Raw genomic sequence first — 24197 nt, 5'->3', positions numbered from 1 at the left:
ATAAGCTTTTTAGTTTTTGTTTTGCCTGTAGAAATGATAAGGTCTCTTTCCTCCCCATATAATAGTAGTTGGTTGTGACATGAGCGTAGTATTGCAGGGGAGCAGTGAAGATGGGTCAAGCATATGTTAATATGAAGCATCAAATCTTCATGATGCATTTAGTTTTTTCAAAAGTGTTGGCTTTATTCTTGTTCGTACAGATGTCGGAAAAGTGTTGGCGACTCGTTAACCATAGACTAAAAAGGATCAACAGGTTCGTTTTCTCTTGCCAGCCACTTAAACCTAGATAACATCCTTCCCAAAACAAAATATGCCTACGTTCTTTATCAGACAGTGGATGGTATGTGCAGGGGCCCTGCAGCATTCAGTAAGGTTCAAGAGTGTGGTGTTTAGCCCATTAACGGAGTACTGCCCTTTTTAGCTGCAGGGACTGTGCCTGACAGCGCTGCATATGTAGACTGTTGTTTTTCTTTCTAACCTGTGTAACTTGAACTGATCTAACTTTCAAACAAGCCCAGGCTCGATATTTTCTATGTTTGCGAGTGCGTATTCATTCTTGAATATCCCAACCTTTTCTCTGTTAAAATGGTTCCAAGAAAATTATTTCCACTTTCCTTTTAAGTGATGCAAATCCTGTTTCTTCCCATGAGCAAACTTGTGTTCTTCTTTCAATGTTGGCTGAATAAAACTTTAGATTTCAATAATTTAATGAAAGTAGCCCGAGGCTCTTGCTGACTTTGGCATCAACATGCTACCTCATGATGGTACGGGGTGGAATTGTGACTGCAACTTTTAACTCAGTAAGCTCCTCTCTTCCTTTTCCCCGGTGAGAGAATCTACAAGATGAAGGCAAAGTTACTTCGGAGAATAGAATGAAAAGAACAGGGCAGCACAGTGGTTAGCACTGCTGCCTCACGGCGCCAGGGACCCAGGTTCAATTCCGGCCGCGGGTGACTGTGTGGAGTTTGCACATTCTTCCTGCGTCTGCGTGGGTTTCCTTTGGTTTCCTCTCGCAATCCAAAGATTTGTCGGATAGGTGGATTGGCCATGCTAAATTGCCCCTTAGTTTCAGGGGACTAAATACAAGGTGTTATGAGGTGGGATTATGGTCAGTGCAGACTTGATGGGCCAAATGGCCTCCTTCTGCACTGTAGGGATTCTATGATTTTGTGAGAAAAAAAAACATGATGCCCATTTTGTTTCCCAGTCCTATCGCTGACTCATGGATGCCCGGGAACTTCCTTAACTGAGTCCTTTGTTTGTGGCGTGGCAGCTGACTTTCCTAAGCAACTGGACCACCTACAGCAACTTGGTCTCGGGATCTTACTCCTAATTTCTATTCAGTGACTCGTGCTGTCCCTGTGTCACTGCAGATGAGTCAAAGATCCGGCTTGACTGTAACATTTTCCACAGTTGACTAAGTTGTTGATACTCACTGTCAAAATGGGTCATGCCCACCTGAGTGCAATGTCTGTTGGTGGAACTAGAAGGAAGTACGTAATATTAAATATAATTCTGAATAAATGTTGCTTTACAAACTGAGAGAGCTTGGGAGTGCAACCTACATCCTGAGTCCCCTGGGATCCTGAGACTGATATGTTGAGTTCTTATTGACCTCCCAGACTAATTGAGCAAACTAATCATTTGAGGATGCGAACCTATTGCACACAAGACATCTAATTTAGCTCACATGGGCTGCCTTAAAGATGGTTCATGGTAACTGGAATGGGCACAGTAATTTTTGCTTTGCAGGGGGGTGGGGGGGTTTGCTGTACTCTCAGGTTGTGGTTCAGGCACTGGGGAGTAAGAATTCCTCTGGTCCCTGTGTGTAGCTACAGCACAGTGTTTAAATTTTGCTGTTACATACCTTTGCTAAACCTTTTGAAAGGACACGTTTACGGTATCTCTAGAGATACCAGGCAAAGGACGTTGCTACATCTGCATTCATGGCATTGCTTTGCAGCTAAGCCAGTGCACTTCCTTGTTAGCCCATCATAAAGGAAGTTTTACTCTGCTGTACTCTGACATGGAACGATGTGATGTATTTTTTTTAACAAGCTGTAGAAAGTGGACTGTTTTCCATTTCTTAACTGCGATGTCCTTCCCTTCAAGCAGTACATGTTCCAACCTCTAAGATCTGAAGGATTTTGAAGAGTAGGGAATGTAATACTTAATGGATAAGGAAGGCGATTGAGCCCATCACAAAACATCTAGCTGGATAATCCTGCATTGTTGCATCTGAACATTTCCAGACTTCTGGCCTCTGTCCATTTTGAATGTTGATTACTCTTTGTCTGAAAAAGAATGTTCTGATATTGATATAAACCAGGTTGTGAGAGGTGGCACAGTGGTTAGCACTGCTGCCTCACAGTGCCAGAGACCCAGGTTTGTTTCCTGGCTTAGGTCTGTGGGGAGTCTGCACGTTCTCCCCATGTCTGCATGGGTTTTCCTCTGGGTGCCCCAGTTCCTTCCCACAGTCGGAAAGAGGTGCTGGTTAGATGCATTGACCATGCTAAACTCACCAAAGCGTGGCAACTAGGGGACTTATTTTCACAGTAACTTCATTGCAGTGATAATGTAAGGCTACTTGTGACACTAATAAATAAACATTAAGTCACTCTCAGAAGCTTTGAACAATCCATTCAAAAACAGGGTTTGATTTAAACTCTGAGAATAAGATGTGAACCAGCTGGCCACTATTTTGAACTGTGTGGCTGCATCTTAAACTCCCATGCATTTTCTTGGCAACATTCTCGTATTCTGCTGTTTGTTCCCATGCTTCAGGTTCTAAGGTGAGCATCACCTTAGGGGTGGCACGGTAGCACAGTGGTTAGCACTGCTGCTTCACAGCTCCAGGGACCTGGGTTCGATTCCCGGCTTGGGTCACTGTCTGTGTGGAGTTTGCACATTCTCCTCGTGTCTGCGTGGGTTTCCTCCGGGTTCTCCGGTTTCTTCCCACAGTCCAAAGATGTGCGGGTTAGGTTGATTGGCCATGCTAAAATTGCCCCTTAGTGTCCTGAGATGCGTAGGTTAGAGGGATTAGCGGGTAAATATGTGGGGCCTGGGTGGGATTGTGGTCGGTGCAGACTCGATGGATCAAATGGCCTCTTTCTGCACTGTAGGATTTCTATGATTCTATGATCACCCTAAGCAAGTATTTCTGAGCTGAAAAAGTGCCTCCGAACACCAATATCGATCTAAATGTGCATTAATTAGCTGAAAGATAGGGGTTGACTTATATGTTGAGTATAGGTCTAAACATGTATTTTGGTGCTGAAAAACAGGGTCATTTAAATGCCAGGCCAATTTATACACTGCAATCCATGGTAGTCCTAAAGTTACTGTTTGCTAATTTAAAGCTATGCCTCATTTTCCTAATTCTACTGGTTAATCTAAAATATTATCTTAATCTTTTCCACAAAATGTACCAATGTATTGTTTTATGATTAGCTCTGAGGTACCTTCTCTCTGGGTTTAAAAGTTCAAGTCTCAAGACCTGCAAACAATTACTGGAGATCTCCAGTCTTTACTCTGAGCTGAGACACGCATTTTCAGTTCTTCTCTGCACTGTCTGTATTGCTTTTCAGTGACTAGAACAGGGAGCAGTGTTCACCCAATGTGCTTAGATCATCATTTCTTCTGATTTGTATTCATAGAATCCCTACAGTGCAGAAGGAGGACACTCTGTCCATCAAGCCTGCACTGACAACAATCCCACCCAGGCTCTATCCGCGTAATCTCACGCATTTACCCTGCTAATCCCCCTGATGCTAAGAGACAATTAAGCATGGCCAATCATCCTAACCTGCGCATCTTTGGACTGTGGGAGGAAACTGGAGCACCCGGAGGAAACCCACGCAGACACGGGGAGAATGTGCAACTACGCACACTACCCAAGGCTGGAATTGAATCCAGGTTCCTGGCACTGTGAGGCAGCAGTGCGTATCACTGTGCCACCATGCTGCCCTACCCTACTATAATGTCTATGTTCTTTAATAGTGTTGGTCACTGCTCACAGTTGCCTCAATTTAAAAAAAACTCCATTCTTATAGTTACAAAGCCAATGGGCAAGTATGAATTCATGTCCTTGCTTGCTCCAAAAACCAAATTCAAAATGAATCCAATTCATGGTCCCCACAAGGGAGAGATGCAAGATTGAAGCTGACAAGTAAGGGAATTGCACCTTATCTTGGGCTTGATCTGAGCCAAACATTGAGGGCGGAATTTTCCCGTCCCGCCCACCACGGGAATCGTAGTGTGCGAGGGCGGACCATTGACCTCGGACAGGATTTTCTGATCTTGGGGCGAGTGCGGCCGGAAAATCCTGTCCTAACTCCCCTAAAACTATTAGATCCCTTTCAATTTCACCCTTGGATGTATGTGCAATACTTCACACTTACCTGCCTTAATTACATCCACCAATGTTTAACTGACTTTCAGTTGCTAGTTAGCATGCTTGATAATGTTTGTGACTTCATTCTTTCTCCCAGTTTGCATTTGCAAATTGGATTATTTTGCATTGAGATCTCGTACCCAAATTATTAATATACTTCGAAAGAAACTATGGAAATTATGAATGATGCCACACTTCTTCCTGGATGATGCAATTCAGCATGATAATATTAGTTACCTATCTCGTACCTTCCCATGCCTATTATGAACCATCCTTCCACTAGTTACCTCCATCACTTGTGCTCCAAATTTCTTCTATTTTGGCCTAAATTAATCATCTTTAAAGCATGTTTTGAAAGTCAATATGGGCAACACAGGAAGACTCAGTCCAATTTTCATTTCTGAACATAAATCAAGCAGATTGGACATTCAGGATGTTTATCTACTGAATTTTGCTCATCTGCAAGATTGTTGTCTACAGATTAGACACATGAAAGCCTGTGATTCTCTAAATCTTGCACAGATATTTCTTAATATTCATTTTATGTGTGTCTGAAATTCGGATAATAGAGCTGTACTGTTCTGTACTGTCACTGTTTTTGAATTTGGACATCAAATTTACTGGTTTTCGGTCAACTGACCCTTCAAACTGATGTCAATATCTTGCAAAATTCAGAAATGAGACTTAGGGCTGGATTTCAGCATTTTCCGTGGGTTGAGGCAGATGAAACAGAAAGTGAATGGTCTGCTTGCTCCCATCCCCTCCACCCCCGCTTTTTTACCTCAGCTAATTAAACATCGAACAACCAATTAATGGCAATTTGGTAGGAAGCTGCTCAATTAGTGGTGCAAAGAGGGATTCTCTGTCTAATTGGGAGTCCAGGCCAGACCTCATAGAGGAGAGGGGTTATGAGAGATTGCACGGAGAGTCAGTCACAGCGAAAGATTTGAAGGCTCCCTGCTCTCCCAATCTCTCCTTTTATGAGGAAGGCTCAAAAATTAATAAACGAAGTCCAAAAAAAACAAACAGGGAGTGCTGGCTTCACATGCAGACACATGCAGCCATGATCCCAGCAGCAAGCCTTTCTTGAACCACCTCATCATCCCTACCACAATGCACACCTAAACTTTTTCCTGTCCAAGGTCTGAAAAATCCAGCCGGTAATAACAGTTGTCTCTTTAACAAATTCAATAGCTTGTTAATTGATGATATCATAATGTCAGGTGGATTGCAATGTCCTGCCTGCCGACTGAGAGAGATAGGGAAGGTTTACTGCAGCCACACAGGCTTTGGTGAGATGACACACTGTAGGCAGTTTTAGCCTCCTTATTTGAAAGAATATATATATATATATATATATAATTGCTATACAAGCGGAGGCGATGGCCTAGTGGAATTATCGCTGGACTATTAATCCAGAAACTCAGCTAATGCTCTGTGGACCTGGGTTTGAATCCCACCATGGCAGGAATTTGAATTCAATAAAATATATCTGGAATTAAGAATCTACTGATGACCATGAAACCAGCCGAAGAGCCTGTTCCTGTGCTGTAATTTTCTTTGTTCTTTTTAGTTAAGTCGGGCAGCATGGTCGGTGCAGGCTTGGAGGGCCGAAGGGCCTGTTCCTGTGCTGGAATTTTCTTTGTTCATTGTCGATTGTCAGAAAAGCCCATCTGGTTCACTAATGTCCTATTAAGGAAGGAAATCTGCCGTCCTTACCTGGTCTGGCTGACATGTGACTCCAGAGCCACAGCAATGTGATTGACTCTCAGCTGCCTTCTAAGGGCAACTGGGGATGGGCAATAAATGCTGGCCAACCAGCGACACTCATGTCCCACAAATGAATTTTAAAAAGCAAGCAGTTTAGGGAACAGGGATGAAGGGATTATTTTATGAAGAAAGAGTGAACAGGTTGGACCTATATCCATGGAGTTTAGAAGAGTGAGAGAGGATCTTATTGAAACATCCTGAGGGGACTGATAAGGTGGATACCAGAATGGTGTTTCCTTGTGGGGGAAACTAGAACCAGGGGGCACACAGAGAAGGTGCAAATGAGATTTTTTTTTTTTCTCAGTCTGAGGGATTCTCTTCCCCAAAAACTAGGTCATTGAATTTATTCAAGGTGTGGTGAGAGAGATTTCTGATAGACAGGGGAGTCAAGCAAAGTGGAGTTGAGATCACAAACAGATCAGCCACGACCTTATCGAAAGACAGAGCAGGCTTGAGGGACCGAAGGCCTCAATCACTGTGAAGTCTTATGTTCCTATTTCCTATGTTCCCGATATCAAACTGCAGCCAATCACATCCAGCATTAACAGTCTTTATTGGTCTCTCTTTCCCTCTCTCTTCCATTGCACAAATTTGTGTGCATGAATAAGAAAAGGTTCAGATTACCTTTAATTGTATGAGTTTTTTCATAAACCTAGTGCACATCTCTGTGTGAAGATCTTGCAATCGGGCAAGTTACTTTTATTTTTCTCATGGTGGGATTATACATCAGTGTGGCTTTTCAATGAGCTCACATGTATCTTGGTAAACTGTCCTTGAGAATATTTTTGAGGGTATTTGTGGGTAGTTTGCAAACAGATTGCAGCACAGTGGCACAGTTGTTAGCACTGCTGCCTCACAGCACCAGTGACCTGGGTTCAATTTTGGCCTTGGGTCACTGTCTGTATGGAGTTTGCATCTTTGCCCCGTGGGTTTCCTCCAGGTGCTCCCCCACACCAAAGAGGTTAATTGGACATGCTAAATTGCCCCTTAGTGTCAGGGGGACGAGCAGGGTAAATGTGTGGGGTTACGGGAATGGGGTGGGATTGTTGTCAGTACAGGCTCGATGGCCTGAATGCCTCCTTCTGCACTGTAGGGATTCTATAAGGTGCAAATGAAATTTAAACTGCAGTGCTAACCTACTTCGTATCCTGAACTCCTTTGTCAAATGCATCAACGTGTTAATAATTATTGCACAATATGCTCTCAAACCATCGAATTTGGTTTGATTTATTATTGTCACATGTATTAGTATGTAGTATTAGTACGAAAAGTATTGTTTCTTGTGCGCAATACCGTTCATAGAGTACATTGGGGAGAAAGAAAGGAGAGAGTGCAGAATATAGTGTTACAGTCATAGCTAGGGTGTAGAGAAAGATCAACTTAATATGAGGTAAGTCCATTCAAAAGTCTGATAATTCACAGGCCGCATAAAGTGCACATTCGGCCAGATAACCTTTATTCTAACAGCTTTATAACTACCTGCTTTTTGGTTGTGCATAGTGAAAATTCCTGTTTCTTTTTTTTTAATTGAAGTAAAATTATTTGATCGGTCTTTGGCAGGGGAAGAGTGGCTGAATTTAATTGAGTTCTTCAAAAAATTGCTGGCAGAATTATGATGTAAAAATATATTTTTCTTCAAATCTAATTTTTCATTTGGTATTGGGTAACCATCCATATGGTTAAATGCGGAATTCCCAGATACAAAATTTAAATTTCATTCATGGGATGCGGGTGTTGTGAGGATTTATTGCCCATCCCTAGTTGCCCTGACAACTGAATGGCTGAGACCCAGATAAAGGAACAGTGAAACTTATTCAAGTCAGGGCGTGTGTGAGATTTAGGAAGGATGATAAGCTTGATGATGTGTTTAAAGGGTTTGAGAAACCAGTTTCAACATATTTACTGATGAATCACATTAGTTTGGGAGACAGAGGGATTGATTTGATTTTGGGCAGCATTATTCAAAGATAATGATTCTTTCTAAATTTCAATCACCGAACCAATTGTCATCTGGAGTTTCCTTAACAATACATATTAATCTCCAATTTCCTAATTTATGTATGCTAAACTATGAACATGCAGTAATGTATTATTCATATCAATAAATTTGTAAGTTGAGTCAGACCCATAGCTGGTAAATGTTTTGACAGCTCCTTGACAACTGGTAAACAGATCTTATTTAGAAAAAATATTTTGTGGTGGATTCTCGCAACTAGCAGGAGAATATTTCATGGGACAGTAATCTTTTTTCTCACACTGCTTTTCTTCGACTTTAGGAATTTTAAATGCAAAAGATATCACCGTGGCACCCAGGAAGAAAAAAATAAATGAGATGTAGGGATTCATTAGGTGGGGTCGGGAAAAACTATAACATTTAAATGAACCGCTTCAGTAACAAAGAATAACAATTCTTGTACTTGCAAGCAGGCAAACATTTTTTTCAGTTTCTCTCTATCTCTATGTCTTTCCCGCTGTCTCTCTATCTCTGTTTCTCATGCCTGTGTACTTAGAAATAATACATCTTCTCTAGTGTTAGATGCCAGAAATCATAGAATCCTATAGTGCAGAAGGAGGCCATTCAACCCATTAACCCAGCACTGACAACAATCCCACCCAGGGCCTATCCCTGTAACCCCATGTATTTACCCTGCTTATCCCCCTGACACTAAGGGGCATGGGGAGGGTGAGGGTGCTTGAGGATTGGGGACGGACTGTGTTGATAACTGGACTGATATATTAAGTTGATCTTTCTCTACCTCCTAGCTATTACTTTAACACTATATTCTGCACCCGTTCCTTTCCTTCTCCCCTATGTACTGTATGAAGAGTATGTTTTGTCTGTATAGCGCACAGGAAACAATACTATTCGCTGTATACTAATACATATGACAATAATAAATAAAATTTAATATCCCAATGAATGGAAGTGGCCATCTAATTTGACCATCTTGACATTTATTGACATCCATTGTGGCCTTGGGTTTTTTGAGAGATGGCAGACCCTACTGTCTCCTCAGAATGAAAATACAGCTGGCAGGCAGGCACTACCGAGATGGAGGGGGGATCGCAAAGAAATTTCCTGACTCCTGCCTTGAAGACAGAAATCTGCGCTCTTAAATTTTAGAGATACGGGCCGGAATTTTAGTGCCCCACCCGCCACGGGAATCGGAGTGGGCAAGGGACGGACAATGAGAAGGTCCGTTGACCTTGGGCAGGATTTTATGGTTTTGGGATGAGCGAGGCCATAAAATCCCGCCCACTATTTAATTAATCCTCTTATTATCAAGCTTCAATATTTCAATGTGATAATTGAAATGGAATTCTGCTTCAAAGCTCTGTGATTTTTATGTGACGTAAATATGTTTGTCCATTCTTCGCAAGTATTTTTTGGCATTCTGCACATAGTAATCAAAATGTATATGACGAACTAACCAATAATATTCTTTCTTTTCTTAAAGGTCTCACTGCTGACGTCAAGGAATGTTCAAACAGCCAATAAGGATGGGGCGCAAGTTCCAAGTCGTCATTTTCATTTCTTGCTTGTGCCTGATTGGCCAGACGGCAGGTAAGCTCATAACAGGCAAATAATCCACTCAAGGAGACTTGAGGATTATTTCAGTATTTAATTGCGGACAAAATTGTAATTGTGTTGATGATTGGTGCAGCTAACTTTTCTTGATACGTCTCGTCACATGTATCCTCAAATCTCCATTTTAGCAAATTCCACCATGACAGCTGGGGAATTTAAATTTAATCAATTAATTAAAGTCTGGAATTAAAAGCTAGCATCTTTAATGGTGGCCAAAAAAAAAAATCCCTATATGTGTAAAAACCCATCTGGTCATTGATGTTCTCCAGGAAAGGAAAACAGCCATCATACTGAGTCTGACTGATATTTGACTCCGGGCCCACAACAATGTCCAAAGATGTGCAGGTTCGCTGGATTGGCCATGCTAAATTGTCCCTCAGTATCCAAAGATGTGCAGGTTAGGTGGATTGACCATGCTAAATTGTCCCTCAGTATCCAAAGATGTGCAGGTTAGGTGGATTGACCATGCTAAATTGTCCCTCAGTATCCAAAGATGTGCAGGTTAGGTGGATTGACCATGCTAAATTGCCCCTCAGTGTCCACAGATGTGCAGGTTAGGTGGATTGCCCATGCTAAATTGTCCCTTAGTATCCAAAGATATGCAGGTTAGGTGGATTGGCCATGCTAAATTTCCCCTCAGTGTCCAAAGATATGCAGGATAGGTGGATTGGCCATGGTAAATTGCCCCTTTTTATCTAAAGATGTGTAGGTTGGGATAATTAGCCATGATAAATGCACAGGGTTACAGGGATAGGGCAGGGTGGGTGGAGGTTGGATTAGATGCTCCTTTGGAGAGTTGGTGCAGACTTGATGGGCTGAATGGGCTCTTTCTGCACTGCAGGGATTTTATTTTTGAATGTGGTTGACTCTGAACTGCTCTCTGAAATGACCAAGGTTAGGATGTCATTCAGATTTATTCAAGAAGGCAGCTCACCACCACATTGCCATGGAGGATGATGAATAGACAATAAATGACATCCACATTCTGTGAAATAATGAAGAAAAATACATTTCTGATGCATTTTAATAGCTTTTAAATGTTAAAAATATTGAAGTTACTAAGAAACTAACTGGTCTATACAATTGAAACCAGTTAAGTGTTTTGCACAGTTTTAAAAAATATATTTCCAGTTATTTAAAATTTGGTTACGCACAGACACTGACTAAAATATTTATTTTTGTGATAACTCAATTTTTAGCTAAATAAATAAAACTACGCCAGGCAAACACTTTTAAATCTAGAATCCCTACAGTGCAAAAGAAGGCCATTTGGACCTGCACTGACAACAATTCCACCCAGGCCCTGTCCCTAACCCCATGTAATTACCGTGCTAATCCCTCTGACACTAAGGGGCAATTTAGCATGGCCAATCAACCTAACCCGCACATCTTTGGAATGTGGGAGGAAACCGGAGCACCCAGAGGAAACCCACGCAGACACGGGGAGAATGTGCAATCTCCACACAGAGACAATGGGAGGGATTTTCCGGCCGCGCTCGCCCCAAGGTCGGAAAATCCTGCCCAAGGTCAACAGACCTTTGCATGGTTCGTGTCAAGCCCGCTACGATTCCCGTGGCGGATGGGATGGGAAACCTCCGCCCAAAATGTTCAAGAATGATTTTTTCTTAATGCAAGTGCAAGCAAAAATGACATTCCAAAATGCTTGCACTGATTCGTGGAAGAGTTTAAATTTGACAAATGCAAATAAATTTATGCCGAATGTTTCATGTGCTTGAAATTCCTTGATCATTTGCATTGACTGAGCCACTTTTGGGCCAAGTGTTCTAGCAAAACCTGCACAAACTTAGCCCTTCGTCATTTTTCTTTCCCTTCAGCCCGAAACCTGCTACAGAGAAAATGCATTCATTTTTGTAAAAACAAACCTGAATATTATTCCATTGCCAGAGGCTGTCTGAGATCTGTGTGACCATCTCAGTCACATAGAATGCAAACACACCCAGGTTCAATTCTGCCTCTGTGTTCATTCAACTAGCTTCAGACATGTGGCCTCAGTTCAGGCAGTGAAAATCATCCTTGGTTTCTCAACCTGATCGCTGTCCAGTGACCCTTGCTCTAAGTATACCAATATGATCCTTTGATGAAAACAGGGTATGATTTGATTTTGATGGATCTGGCCATCTTCTCATCAGGTCCAACATGAGACTCAAATTCAGCCAAGTATGGGGATGGCAACTGATGCCCATGGAATCAGATTCCAGGGAGGATTCAACACCTTTTAAAAGATAAGGAAAGGGATGAAATTAGTCAGAAAATGGAAAATACTTGCAAATGGCTTTCAATGAGCTGGCCAGGTGGTAGTCACTTGTACAGTTGTCTAGTCAGGTGTGTAATCCATCCATTAAAAAGAAACACTGGCAAACTGATAACTCAATCATATCTTGAGCCAGATGGAGATAAAAATGCAAATGTTCAAGGATGAACAAATACAAAAATAAAGACCCATGGGTTCTCCAAATGACAATTACCGCTTCAGTGGAAAGTCTATTGGAGGCTTCAGTCAATCGTCCGTTCAATTTATGGCAGATAATCAGGAGCTTTGAGGAAATTCTGGCTAAGTTGTTTATTTTTGAAGTTTATTTCACATTGGGTGGGATTTTCCAGTCGCCCCGTGGCGTGTTTTGAGGTGGCTCTCCCTTGACCACTGGCGGGACCTCCAGTTCCCACCAAAGTCTACGGCGTTTTACGTGGATCATCCCTCTGACCGTGGGCAGTCGCTTTCAGCAGGACCGGAAGATCCTGCTGCTGGGAAGGGTCTTAAAATCCCGCCCAGTGTCCATGCGTTAGCAGAATATGGTTAGATGGCATTGCATTAGATTAATGTTATGGCATAAATGAAAATATTAAATCGTAGAATCCATATGGTGCAGAAGGAGGCCATTCGGCCCATCGAGTCTGCACCGACTCTCTGACAGGGCATCTTATCCAGGCCCACCCTCCCCGCCCTATCCCCGCAACCCCAGACATTTACCCCACTGTCCCCCTAATACTAGGGGGCAATTTAAAATGGCCAACCCACCTAACCGGCACATCTTTGGAGTGTGGGAGGAAACAGGAGCACCCGGAAGAAACCCACACAGACACAGGGAGAACGTGCAAACTCCACACACTCAACCAAGGCTGGAATTGAACCTGGATCCCTGGTGCTGTGAGGCAGCAGTGCTAACCACTGTGCCACTGTGCCACTTGAATAGAAACAATGTGCAGGGGCACGGGGAAAAGGCTCTAAGCCATGATACTCGCTTGGACAGCTGGTGCAGACACAATGGGCCCAATGGCCTCCTTCTGCAGTGCTACCCACTGTGCCAGTGAAAGAAGTTGAAATGACTCTGCCTCTGACGGGTGTGGAAATAAATTTTACAGAAACCAGAGCACTGGGCTGGTTTCTATTCGTTTTTGGACTGTGTTCAAAGGATGATCTATTTTGATTATGGTCGATGTTATCATCAGAATATGATTTTTGAAGCTAAAATGCAGCTAGCTCGAATAAGACACAAATATTCAGCCCACTTCTCAAATTGTATGTTATCATCCATCAAACTGCCACAGGATTTAAAGAATACTCTATTATTTAACCTGTAGATAAGGAGATTAAAGTATCTCAAAATCTTTTCAACATGAAACTCAGTAGGCGATTTTTCATCTGTTTATGCATTACTAATACATCAATGGATAACATGAATTGCATTAACTTTATTCACAGATTTATTAACATTTGCTTTTTGTTTGACATTCAAAGGGAAGCCTCAGAAACCTGATAGACCCTCAGAAAAGGTAAGACACTATGCTATAAATTTATACAGTGAGTAGGGAATTTGAAGGGAGACAGCACAGACCTTTGAAGGAGTTTTTCTCTCTCCCTGGTGCTAGTTGAGGTCTCCGTACAAAAACAATCCTCTTGATTATTATCAATAATGAACTTCTCAGTAATATTTGATAAGCAAACAAAACTCAGAAGAATTTCAGACTCCAGCTCAGTGACCAGAGATGAACTAATTAAAAACAGTAAGAAGTCTCACAACACAGGTTAAAGTCCAACAGGTTTATTTGGCACTAGCTTTCGGAGTCTCAGGCTCCTTCATCAGGTGAGTGAGGACTTGTGCTCACAAACAGGTCATATACAGACACAAACTCAATTTACAAGATAATGATTGGAATGCGAGTCTTTACAGGCAATCAAGTCTTAAAGGTATAGACAATGTGAGTGGAGAGAGGTCATGATGTGGAGGTGGCGGCGTTGGACTGGGGTAAACACAGTAAGAAGTTTAACAACACAGGTTAAAGTCCAACAGGTTTATTTGGTAGCAAAAGCCACACAAGCTTTCGGAGCTCCAAGCCCCTTCTTCCGGTGAGTCACCTGAAGAAGGGGCTTGGAGCTCCGAAAGCTTGTGTGGCTTTTGCTACCAAATAAACCTGTTGGACTTTAACCTGGTGTTGTTAAACTTCTTACAGTGGAGAGAGGGCCAGACACAGGTTAAAGAGATGTGTATTGTCTCCAACCAGGACAGTTCGTTGGCGATGTGAGACTTCCTACTGTGCTTAACCCAGTCCAACGCCGGCATCTCCACATCCTAATTAAAAACATCATGCAAAGGGAGGTGTTGGCCTAGTGATGTTATCGCTAGACTATTAATCTAGAAACTCAGCTAACATACTGGGGACCCGGGTTCGAATCCAACCCCATGGCAGTTGGAAGAATTTGAATTCAATAAAATACCTGGAATTAAGAACCTGTTGATGACCATTAAACTATTGTCGATTGTTGGAAAAACCTATCTGGTTCACTGATTTCCTTTAGGGAAGGAAATCTGCTGTCCTTGCCTTGTCTGGCCTATATGTGACTCCAGGATCACAGCAATGTGATTGACTCTCAACTGCCTCCAAGCAGGGATGGGCAATAAATGCTGGCCAGCCAGCGACACCCATGTCACCATGAATGAATAAAAATTTGGAAGTCTATTGTTACCAGGAGATATTTCCTTTGTATTCTCCACCCCCCTCTTCCAATTATCTTTCTTTCTCTGCTCCTTCTGAAGGTACTGACTGCATAGGCAGGATTTTCTGTTTGCGATGGTCTATCAAATTTTCCATCCTGCCCACGGTGATTCCCACAGTGGGTGGGCGGAACTGCAAAATTTATCCATATCTGTTTGCGCAAGCTCGCAGAACCTCGGTGTTCTTCATGTGTAAACTTGCATAGCATTGATAAACTACTCATTCCTGAGGTGTGACTCCATTCTACCCTTACCAGACATTCTCATGCAGACAATTTACAGGAGTATCGACACAGAAGTCGACACCCTGACTTGCCCTGAGGCAGGTTCACAATAAACAGCTGCAGCATTCTGACTGCTGCTTTGGCTAAGGTCAGCATAGACGAGGGATCAATCCTACGGCCTAACTCAAACATTATGACTGAGCAGCACACTGAATCGTCTCATGTCTCATCAGTTAATCCATCATGGCATTTCAAATCCATTATGTTTTTTAATGACATTTGGCCATTTCAACACAGAGAAAAGCTCCACAGCATTTCACAGGGGCATAATTTAGAAAATCGACATTTGACCCAAGATGTCAGATGAGGTGACCAAACGTTTGGTTAAAGAAGGAAAGTTTAAGGAGTGTCAAGTATAGATGGTGATGCCAAAGGTGGAATGATGGGATTTAATGAATTACTGAGCGTGTGCATGAGGTGGGTGAAGGCTATAATAAGGTAAAAGTTAAGAGCATGTGCAAGGGTGTTAATATAATGTCAATTCCATTGTTCAGGCTAAGAGATACAGGCGATTGGTGCTAATTGTCTTTAAGCACATATAGGTCTGAATTGTCTGGCCATCTATGCAGGCGGGTTTCTTTGGTTCTGATGGTGGTGCACCCCCTGTTGTGGGTTTCCCGGCAGTGTGGGGTGGCTTCAATTGAATACAGCAGCGAGACCAGAGGATCCTACTGCCAGCAAACGGTGCGCTGCTTCCCACAGCCGAGAATCACGCTGAGGGGAGGCCAGAGAATCTCGCCTGTTAATAGGGGAACACTGGGGGAGCGGGAGGCACTGGGGGAGCGGGAGGCACTGGGGGAGCGGGAGGCACTGGGGGAGCGGGAGGAGAACTGTGAGATAGAACAAGATGAAAAAACCTGCTCAATAAAGGAAAGCTCCCTGTCTTGATTTCAGCTTCAGCAACAGGCTTGGATCATAGTAACGAAGAGGTCTGAAAAATTTGGGAAGCGGTCATAAGGAGTTCAGATACATAGAGAGGAGAGAGAGACTATGAAAAGAGTTGATTAGAAGGATAAGCATTTTAACTTCAGACTTTGGGCGACTGTGACTCAATGTAGAAAAACAGCAGCAGAGTTCATAGTTGAGTGAGTGGGCATCAATATTTGGTTGAGCTAATGTTTGTGGTCAGTGAAAGATGGAGAGTGGGCCAGAAGATCACTGAAATTGTCGGGTTTGGTGGTAACAACAGCAGGAATGAGATTTCAGCAGCAATAGACTCAGGACTAAATGGAGGCGGGTGATGTTGGCTGATGTGGAAGGAGACAGCCCTTGTGATGGAGTGGACATGGAGCCAGGAGCTCATAGAGATGGACAGAATGCAAAGATCATGAACAAAATTGACATAATAGCTGAGGTGGTAAGGGCAGGGGAGAAATATGGAATCAATAGCAAGTGGTCCACAAATCATGGCAAAGGAATGGGTAATGTGACAGAGTTTATAGTCAGGACCAAAGATAGTGGGGACGATTGTAAGAGAAAAATTCTAAGTGCCGAGCTAGTGTGAAAACGGAAGTTTCAAATCTGTTTTTTTGGACGAGTCCAAATTGCGTATCCAATGCACTCTTAGTAGCAAAAAATGAACTAGACTGTTTCTAGCCATTAAAAAAAGGAGGGGGGGGGTGGTGAGGAAAGCTGCTGCAGCAGCAGAGGGAGCCATCGCGCATGTGCAAATCTATGTGGCTGCATATTGCGCAATGGTAACCCGCAGAAAGCTGACAGGTCTCAGAGAGAGATCTGTCAGCACTCTGCTGCTGCAGCTGACCTCAACCTGGCATCCCCGCCAGATATCCTGGGGGCTTGTGGCCGATTGTGAGTGCCCCCCATCCAGAAATATTACCCCCCGACATCCCCCCCACTGCCCAGACCAATCGCGCCCCTCCTCCCCCACTGATCACATGCAGTGTGGCAGCGGGCCCCCCTCCCTGCACTATTGGCCCATCCCATGTAAGCCCTGTCCCTTCAGGCCCCGTTCCCTCAAGCCACCACCCCGCAAAGGTGCCCAGTGGGCAGTGCCAGAATGCCAGATGAGCACTGGCCAAGGGGCACACCCTTTGCCCTCAACCCCCCAGGAGGGCCTCAGTGGCCTCTGGTTGTACCAGCAAGGCTATCACAACTGGTCCCGGTTTGCGGGAGAGAACCTCTCCCGGCAAGGCCACAAAGACAAGTGCGCCCAGACGATTGCTTCCTGGGCTCATCAATTCCATTAAAATGAGCATCGCCATACATGTAAATAATTTATTCAGCCTCTCGCTGGAAACGGGCGGGAGGCTGAATGCGTCGGATATCCGGTGCTGGTAAGATTGCGAGAGGTGAGAAATTGATCTCAGCTCTCTCCCCATTTTACCGGCTCCCTCCGCCCATTGATGCGTGGGGCGAAGTGGTAAAATCGCTCACAAAGGGCACGATTCTCACATTCTTTTTCTCAGTGCTCCCGCTAGTGTGAAAACCGGAGACATTGAAATGAGCAATTGTGATTAATCATTTCATGTCTGCCCACTCTAGTTGGGAAACTGATCGGGGCTGGCGCAACGAGCAGAGTGACTCTCAATGGGTTTAGTGCCTGGAGGGAATCCCCCTTATTCCCAGTCTATCGTGATTCCTGCCAGCGGCTAGTGGCCCACCCCAATGCATTTGACATTCCCAATGTTGGGCTACCTGGAAAGATGGAGAATGAGGGGAGACCTAATAGAGGTGTACAAAATTATGAAGGGTATAGATAGGGTGAACAGTGGGAAGCTTTTTCCCAGGTCGGAGGTCACGATCACGAGGGGTCACGGGCTCAAGGTGAGAGGGGCGAGGTATAACTCAGATATCAGAGGGATGTTTTTTACACAGAGAGTGGTGGGGGCCTGGAATGCGCTGCCAAGTAGGGTGGTGGAGGCAGACACGCTGGCATCGTTTAAGACTTACCTGGATAGTCACATGAGCAGTCTGGGAATGGAGGGGTACAAACGAATGGTCTAGTTGGACCAATGAGCGGCACAGGCTTGGAGGGCCGAAGGGCCTGTTTCCTGTGCTGTACTGTTCTTTGTACCTTTCAGGGGCATACTTCAGACTGAAAATGTTTCTCTTAATAATTAAATCCTTTAATTGGTTGTTAACCTGAGTTAATTATTGATGCCATCCAGAGCTATGTTTTCCTTATTGGTCTTGCCTTTTATTGGTCTGATTGCATTCGTCATAATATAATGATTACAGTGTTGTCACAGTGAATGCTCACTTTGTAATTGTTGTATGCATGAAGTTGGGAAAAGTGCCAGCATGCTTAATAGCATAATAATAGCTTACAATTCAAGTCATCGATAGATTTGTGAAGATGAGTTGAAGCTTTGTGTATAAACAATATCTAGTTCTATGAGTCAAGTATTTTCTGAAAAAGAAATTCAGAAATGATCATGGAAATGATAGCCTTCAGGTGAGATCTTATCAAGTGTTGCACTTCAGTGACTTGTTTTTCTAGGAAGGCGAATGTTTGTCATGGTTTACTTGGAAGGATGTAATTAAATGTTCAAAAGCCAGTTCCCCTGATGGCTGTGTTGGTAATTACACCACCTCTCCAGTGTACAGGCTAGGGGAAAGAAGTCCTCTCCCAGTAACCACAAATAGATCATAAACATCTTCATTATAAATAAGTTTCTGTTTTTCACTGTAACTAATGCTACGATGAAGCCCTCCTCTTGGGAAGATTCGCAGTCCAGTTCCTGGTCTGCACAAAATCTCCAAGGCTGGGGATTGGATAACCAGCCAGAGTTTCCATGGTGACCAAAGCAAAATACTGCAGATGGCGGAATCTGAAATGCTGGAAAATGCAGCTTTGATGAAGGGTCATCCTGACTCAAACGTTGGCTCTATTCTCTCTGCACAGATGCTGTCAGACCTGCTGAGATTTTCCAACATTTTCTGTTTTTGCTCCCATTGCGGTTATTTGAAGGAATTCCAGGGAAAACAGGAGAGCAGAAGACTTGGTCATAATGCTCAAGTATCCCGTGGACAGTCAGAGTGGAATTCTCCATTTTTGAGACTATGTGCAGTGACAGGCTATTCCAGTGGCCAGACTGGTGCGATCCCATGCCAGATTTTGTGCTTGGAACCCTCTTAATTATGTACAGGCGAGTTCCCCTCCAAACCCCTTGGCAGCTGATTCGTCAGCCTGCCATCAGCTAGTAGGTTTAAAGGTCCCGGCATCACATTTAAACATCAGTCCAGCACATTGATATCAGCCCACTTGCCTTCACCAGACTGTGCGGGATGTTATCATTACAGAAGGAAAAAGCTAGCAGATTCAAAATGGAGTCTGTTCCTTGATTCAACACCATTTCTCTGAGCCTATCATCTGCCTGATATCCATGCACTACTTGGACCCCTACCCACCCTCACCTGGAGAATTTGTGCATTCGTGCAATAAATTATGAGATAAATCTTGACCCCCTTGTTTGTGAGCTTTTAGGTGGGGCTGAATATGGGGTGTCTAGGATGTCTCTCTGTCTTGGGAAAAGAGCCGTGGAGAGGCAAATTGAAACAGCCTTAGAAACATAGAAGATAGGAGCAGGAGCAGGCCATTTGGCCCTTCAAACCTGCTCCGCCATTCATTACGATCATTTCTGATCATCCAACTCAATAGCCTAATCCTGCTTTCTCCCCATAACGTTTGATCCCAAGTGCTATATTCAGCCACCTCTTGAATACATTCAATGTTTTGGCATCGACTATTTCCTGTGGTCATGAATTCCATTCTTTGGGTGAAGAAGTGTCTCCTCACCTCCATCCTAAATGGTCTACCCCAAATCCTCAGATTGTGATCCCTGGTTCTGAACTCCCCCACCATTGGGAATATCCTCCCTGCATCTACCCTGTCTAGTCCTGTTAGAATTTTATAAGTCTCTGTGAGATTCCCCCCTCATTCATCTGAACTCCAGTGAAAACAATCCTACCCTAGTCAATCTCTCCTCATACATCTGTACCGCCATCCCTGGATTCAGCCTGGTAATCAGCCTTCGAACCTGCTTTTCAGAAAGTAGGGCTTTGCTTGGAAGTTTCTTGAATTTCCACAGCAGAGTGGTAGTAGGGAGTGAGAGATTGTGTGGTATGCCTCACTAAAGGCCAAAGATTTGCAGGTTAGTGGATTGGTCATGTTAAATTGCCCCTTAGTGTCCCAAGATGTGTAGGTTCGGGGGATTAGTGGGGTAAATACGTAATGTACGGGGATAGGGTGTTGGGTGGTTCTGAGTAAGATGGTCTCTCAGAGAGTCAATGCAGACTGAATGGGCTAAATGGCCTCCTACACTGTAGGAATTCTAAAGTGACTGTAACTTTGTCTTGGGTTGAATATAACTGAATTTTTATCGTTAAACATCTGTAAGGGGATTTTGCCAGGTTGGTGTTTACTTAAGTCTGAACAGATAGGGGGTCTTTTGGGGGGGGGGGGGGGGGGGGGGAGTGTTTTGTCAGGCAAATTTTGACTGTGTATAACTGTAATTTTGTGTGTTTACATTTTCTTTTCCTTAGTTAATAAATGTTTTAATTTATTGTTTCAAATCCCAAAAGTTGTTCCGGAATTTGTGGCTTCTGAATTCACTGGACTATCGTTGTCAGACAAAAAGAGGTTGTGGTACATGGGCCAAGTTTCCCTTTGAGATTCAGTTTGCATGTCAATTAATAGCTGCCAGATCATAACGCAGGGCTATTGAATGGTTTGCACATTTTGAATTGCAGGGCGCTGGAAGATGTCGAGGATGGGAAAATGATCTAAAGAACAACATCAGCGCTCCAGGGAATATCACGGATTACCTTAAAGACCTTAATGAGACTATCAGTGATCTGAGTCCAGGATGTGTCAAGTCGTTCAGTCGTAATGTCACTTATTACAATTTGGTGGAACTGTAAGTATTGTAGGCCTCGCTACATTGAAATAAAACAGTGTCCATATGTAGATTTTGAAAGACAAACTGCAATTTGAAATCTATATGCTTCAGCAAACTCCTATCCTGTACTCTATGTCACATCTAAAGGGAATCACTGACAGCAGTGAATGAACCAGATCATTGTAAAGCACGTCAATGTGTTCCATGGCTTATCTTGTGCAGCATGAACGTTGCATGCATGATTACACCTTACATTTATGATTTCATCACTTAGCCGAGAAGGAAATAACAGGCATCGTCTTGCAATTTATTGATGAAAGGTAATGATCTCAACCTCGAAATTCAAATAAGTCATAAATTTGCACACAGCCAACTTATTTTTTAGTCATTCATGGGACGTGGGCGTCGCTGGCTGGCCAGTGTTTATTGCCCATCCCTAATTGCCCTTGAGAAGGTGGTGGTGAGCTGCTTTCTTGAATTGCCACAGTCCCCATGTCCCACAATGCTGTTAGGGAGGGAACTCCCGGATTTTGACCCAGTGACTGCGAAGGATGTTGAGTGGCTTGGAGAGGAATGTGCAAGCAGTTGTATTGCCATGTATCTGCTGCCCTTGTCGTTCTAAATGGAATTGGTCATGGGTTTGGAAGATACTATCTAAGAAATTTTGGTGAATTTCTGCAGTGCATCTTGTAGATGATACGCACTGCTGCTACTGAGCATCGTGGTGGAGGGAGTGGATGTGGTGCCAATCAAGTAGCTTCTCTGTCTTGGATGGTGTCAAGCTTCTTGAGTGGTGTTGGAGCTGCACCCATCCAGGCAAGGGGGGAGTATTCCATCACACTCCTGACTTGTACCTTGTAGAAATCATTTTCCATAATAGTGATGGAGGAGTCTCTAAATGAAATTGTTGATTAGAAATATAGTTGAGACTGCCTCACAGCGCCAGGGATCCGGGTTCGATTCCCGGCTTGGGTCACTGTCTTTGTGGAGACAGTGTCTGTGTGGGTTTCCTCCAGGTGCTCCGGTTTCCTCCCACAGTCCAAAGATGTGTGACTCAGGTTAATTGGCAACGTTAAATTGCCCTTCAGTGTCAGGGGGACTAGATAGGGTAAATACATGGGGTTAAGGGGATAGGGTCTGGGTGGGATTGTGCTCGGTGCAGACCCTGTACTCGGTGGGATCTGCAGTGCATGATTCTATGATTAAGGCCCCGCCTTCATAACCTTATCCTTTGCCTGAGTTGTGGTGGTCCTCAGGTTAAAATCGCCACCAGTCAGCTTTCCCCCTCAAAAGGGCAAGCAGCCTATGGTCATCTGCGACTAGGGTGACTTTATTGTTGCCAAATACACAGATAATCAACTTTAAAATCACTGGCTGGAATTTTCTGGCCATTCATGCCATTGGAATCCTCCTGTCCCACTGCAATGAACGGAGATTTGGCTGAGCATCAAATTCTCCGTCCTCGCTTGCGGCGGAGCGTGAACGGTGGAAAATTCTGGCAATTATTTTACTATATAAGTATTTCAATTTTTTTTCTCACTTACTATTTCACACATTGTTACAGGATGGAACTCTTAAATGCGAAATATGATGATCTTAATCCAGGCACCAGGAAGCAGATTTATAAGTGGGTTGAAGGTATTTACACAAAGATGTCAGGGCTTGGAATGGAAAGCTCAGTTCGCAAACCTAGTCAGAAAAGATCAGGAAAGCCAACCGATGATGACAAGCATGGAAAAGGTATTATCACTGGAATGATGTGCCTGCTGGGATCTAATGCTGCCAATCTTCTTTCTATCCAACTCACCCTTTCCCATTGCTGCCCCCGTCGCCTCAGCCTGTGGGTCAGCTCTCACCACTCTCCTCTGCATCTCTCTCTCTCAAATCTGTTCACTTGCGAATCAGGCTCTTTCCGTCATATGGGCTGAAAGAAAATCTGGCTAAGGAGTGAAAACTTAATGCCAGTTACATTGGCCACACCTCCTGAACCATTGGCTGATAGTGTCATACAAGCACGTCCATTTTGCCGTTGACAATAGACAGAGTGCTGACCATAGGCAGCCAACTGTGCTTGCAGAACTCAGTACATAATGGCTAATGTCAAATGTGATTTTACAATTGGACAGCACCAGCTGACCAATCCTGAGTGTGCCAATTTAAGATTATAAATTGGGCTTGTAGTGTAACTTACTTTTACTTGCTCGGAGCTACAAAAGCGGCCAACATAATCAAGGACCCCACACACCCTGGACATACTCTCTTCCACCTTCTTCCGTTGAGAAAATGATACAAAATAGGTTTTCGGTGCTGGAGGCTACAGTTGAGGAGGAATCAACTGAGCATAGAGAGCAGATCTCTGGGGGTGAGCCGAGTGAGAAAGCTCAGGTGGTTAGGGGCTGTAAAAGACTGGGCCTTGTGATTGGGGACTCCACAATTAAGGGGACAGATGGGAGGGTCGGAACTAAAGGTAGGGACTCAGGGTTGGTGTGTTGCCTACCAGGGGCTGGGGTCCGGGATGTGTCTGACAGGGTATTCAGGACTCTTAGGGGGGAGGGAGATAAACCACAAGTTATTGTACATGTGGGGACACACGACATAGGGAGGATAGGGGAAGGGGATATTAGGCAGGGATTTATGGAGTTGGGGTGGAAACTAAAGGCCAAGACTGACAGAGTGGTTATCTCTGGACTCTTGCCTGTACCACGGGATAGTTTAGAGAGGAATAGGGAGAGGGAAGGTTTGAATTCATGGCTGAGGGGATGGTGCAGGAGGGAGGGGTTCAGGTACTTAAGCAATTGGGGCTCGTACTGGGGAAGGTGTGACCTCTATGAGAAGGATGGTCTACACCTTAATCAGAAGGGGACCAATATCCTGGGGGGTAAATTTGCTAAGGCCATGCAGGGAGGTTTAAACTGATTCGGGGGGGGGGAGGGATCCTGAGTAGTGGGGCTGAAAGTGAGGGATGCATGGATGGGGACTGCAATGCACGGCATTGCAGAGGTGGGGTGGAGCAGGGTTTGAAATGTGTATACTTCAATGCCAGGAGTATTCGCAATAAAGTGGGTGAACTTGCAGCGTGGATCAGTACCTGGGACTTCGATGTTGTGGCTATTTCAGAGACATGGATAGAGCAGGGGCAGGAATGGATGCTGCAGGTCCCGGGGTTCAAATGTTTTAGTCGAAGTAGGGAAGGAGGTAGAAGAGGGGGAGGGGTAGCATTATTGGTCAGAGATTGTATCACAGTGTCAGAGAGGAGGTTTGATGAGGACTTATCTGTTGAGGTAGTAT

At 44.0% G+C, this 24197-nt stretch overlaps 1 protein-coding gene across 1 annotated transcript in view; it reads left to right on the top strand.

Annotated features, from left to right (window-relative positions):
- Nucleotides 1–24197, top strand: part of LOC144479845 (otoancorin-like) — a 106130-nt gene that overhangs the window by 2861 nt on the left and 79072 nt on the right. Inside the window, exons 2-5 of the mRNA XM_078198837.1 lie at nucleotides 9622–9728; nucleotides 13510–13544; nucleotides 20761–20927; nucleotides 22474–22649. Coding sequence (XP_078054963.1) covers nucleotides 9644–9728; nucleotides 13510–13544; nucleotides 20761–20927; nucleotides 22474–22649 — 463 coding nt within the window. The 5' untranslated portion in view covers nucleotides 9622–9643. The remainder of the gene's footprint in view (nucleotides 1–9621; nucleotides 9729–13509; nucleotides 13545–20760; nucleotides 20928–22473; nucleotides 22650–24197) is intronic.

Source organism: Mustelus asterias, chromosome 27, assembly GCF_964213995.1.
Source record: "Mustelus asterias chromosome 27, sMusAst1.hap1.1, whole genome shotgun sequence".
In the NCBI taxonomy this organism is placed as follows: domain Eukaryota; kingdom Metazoa; phylum Chordata; class Chondrichthyes; order Carcharhiniformes; family Triakidae; genus Mustelus; species Mustelus asterias.
Note: the sequence above shows the minus strand (reverse complement) of the source record. Positions and strands in the feature narration are given on the sequence as shown.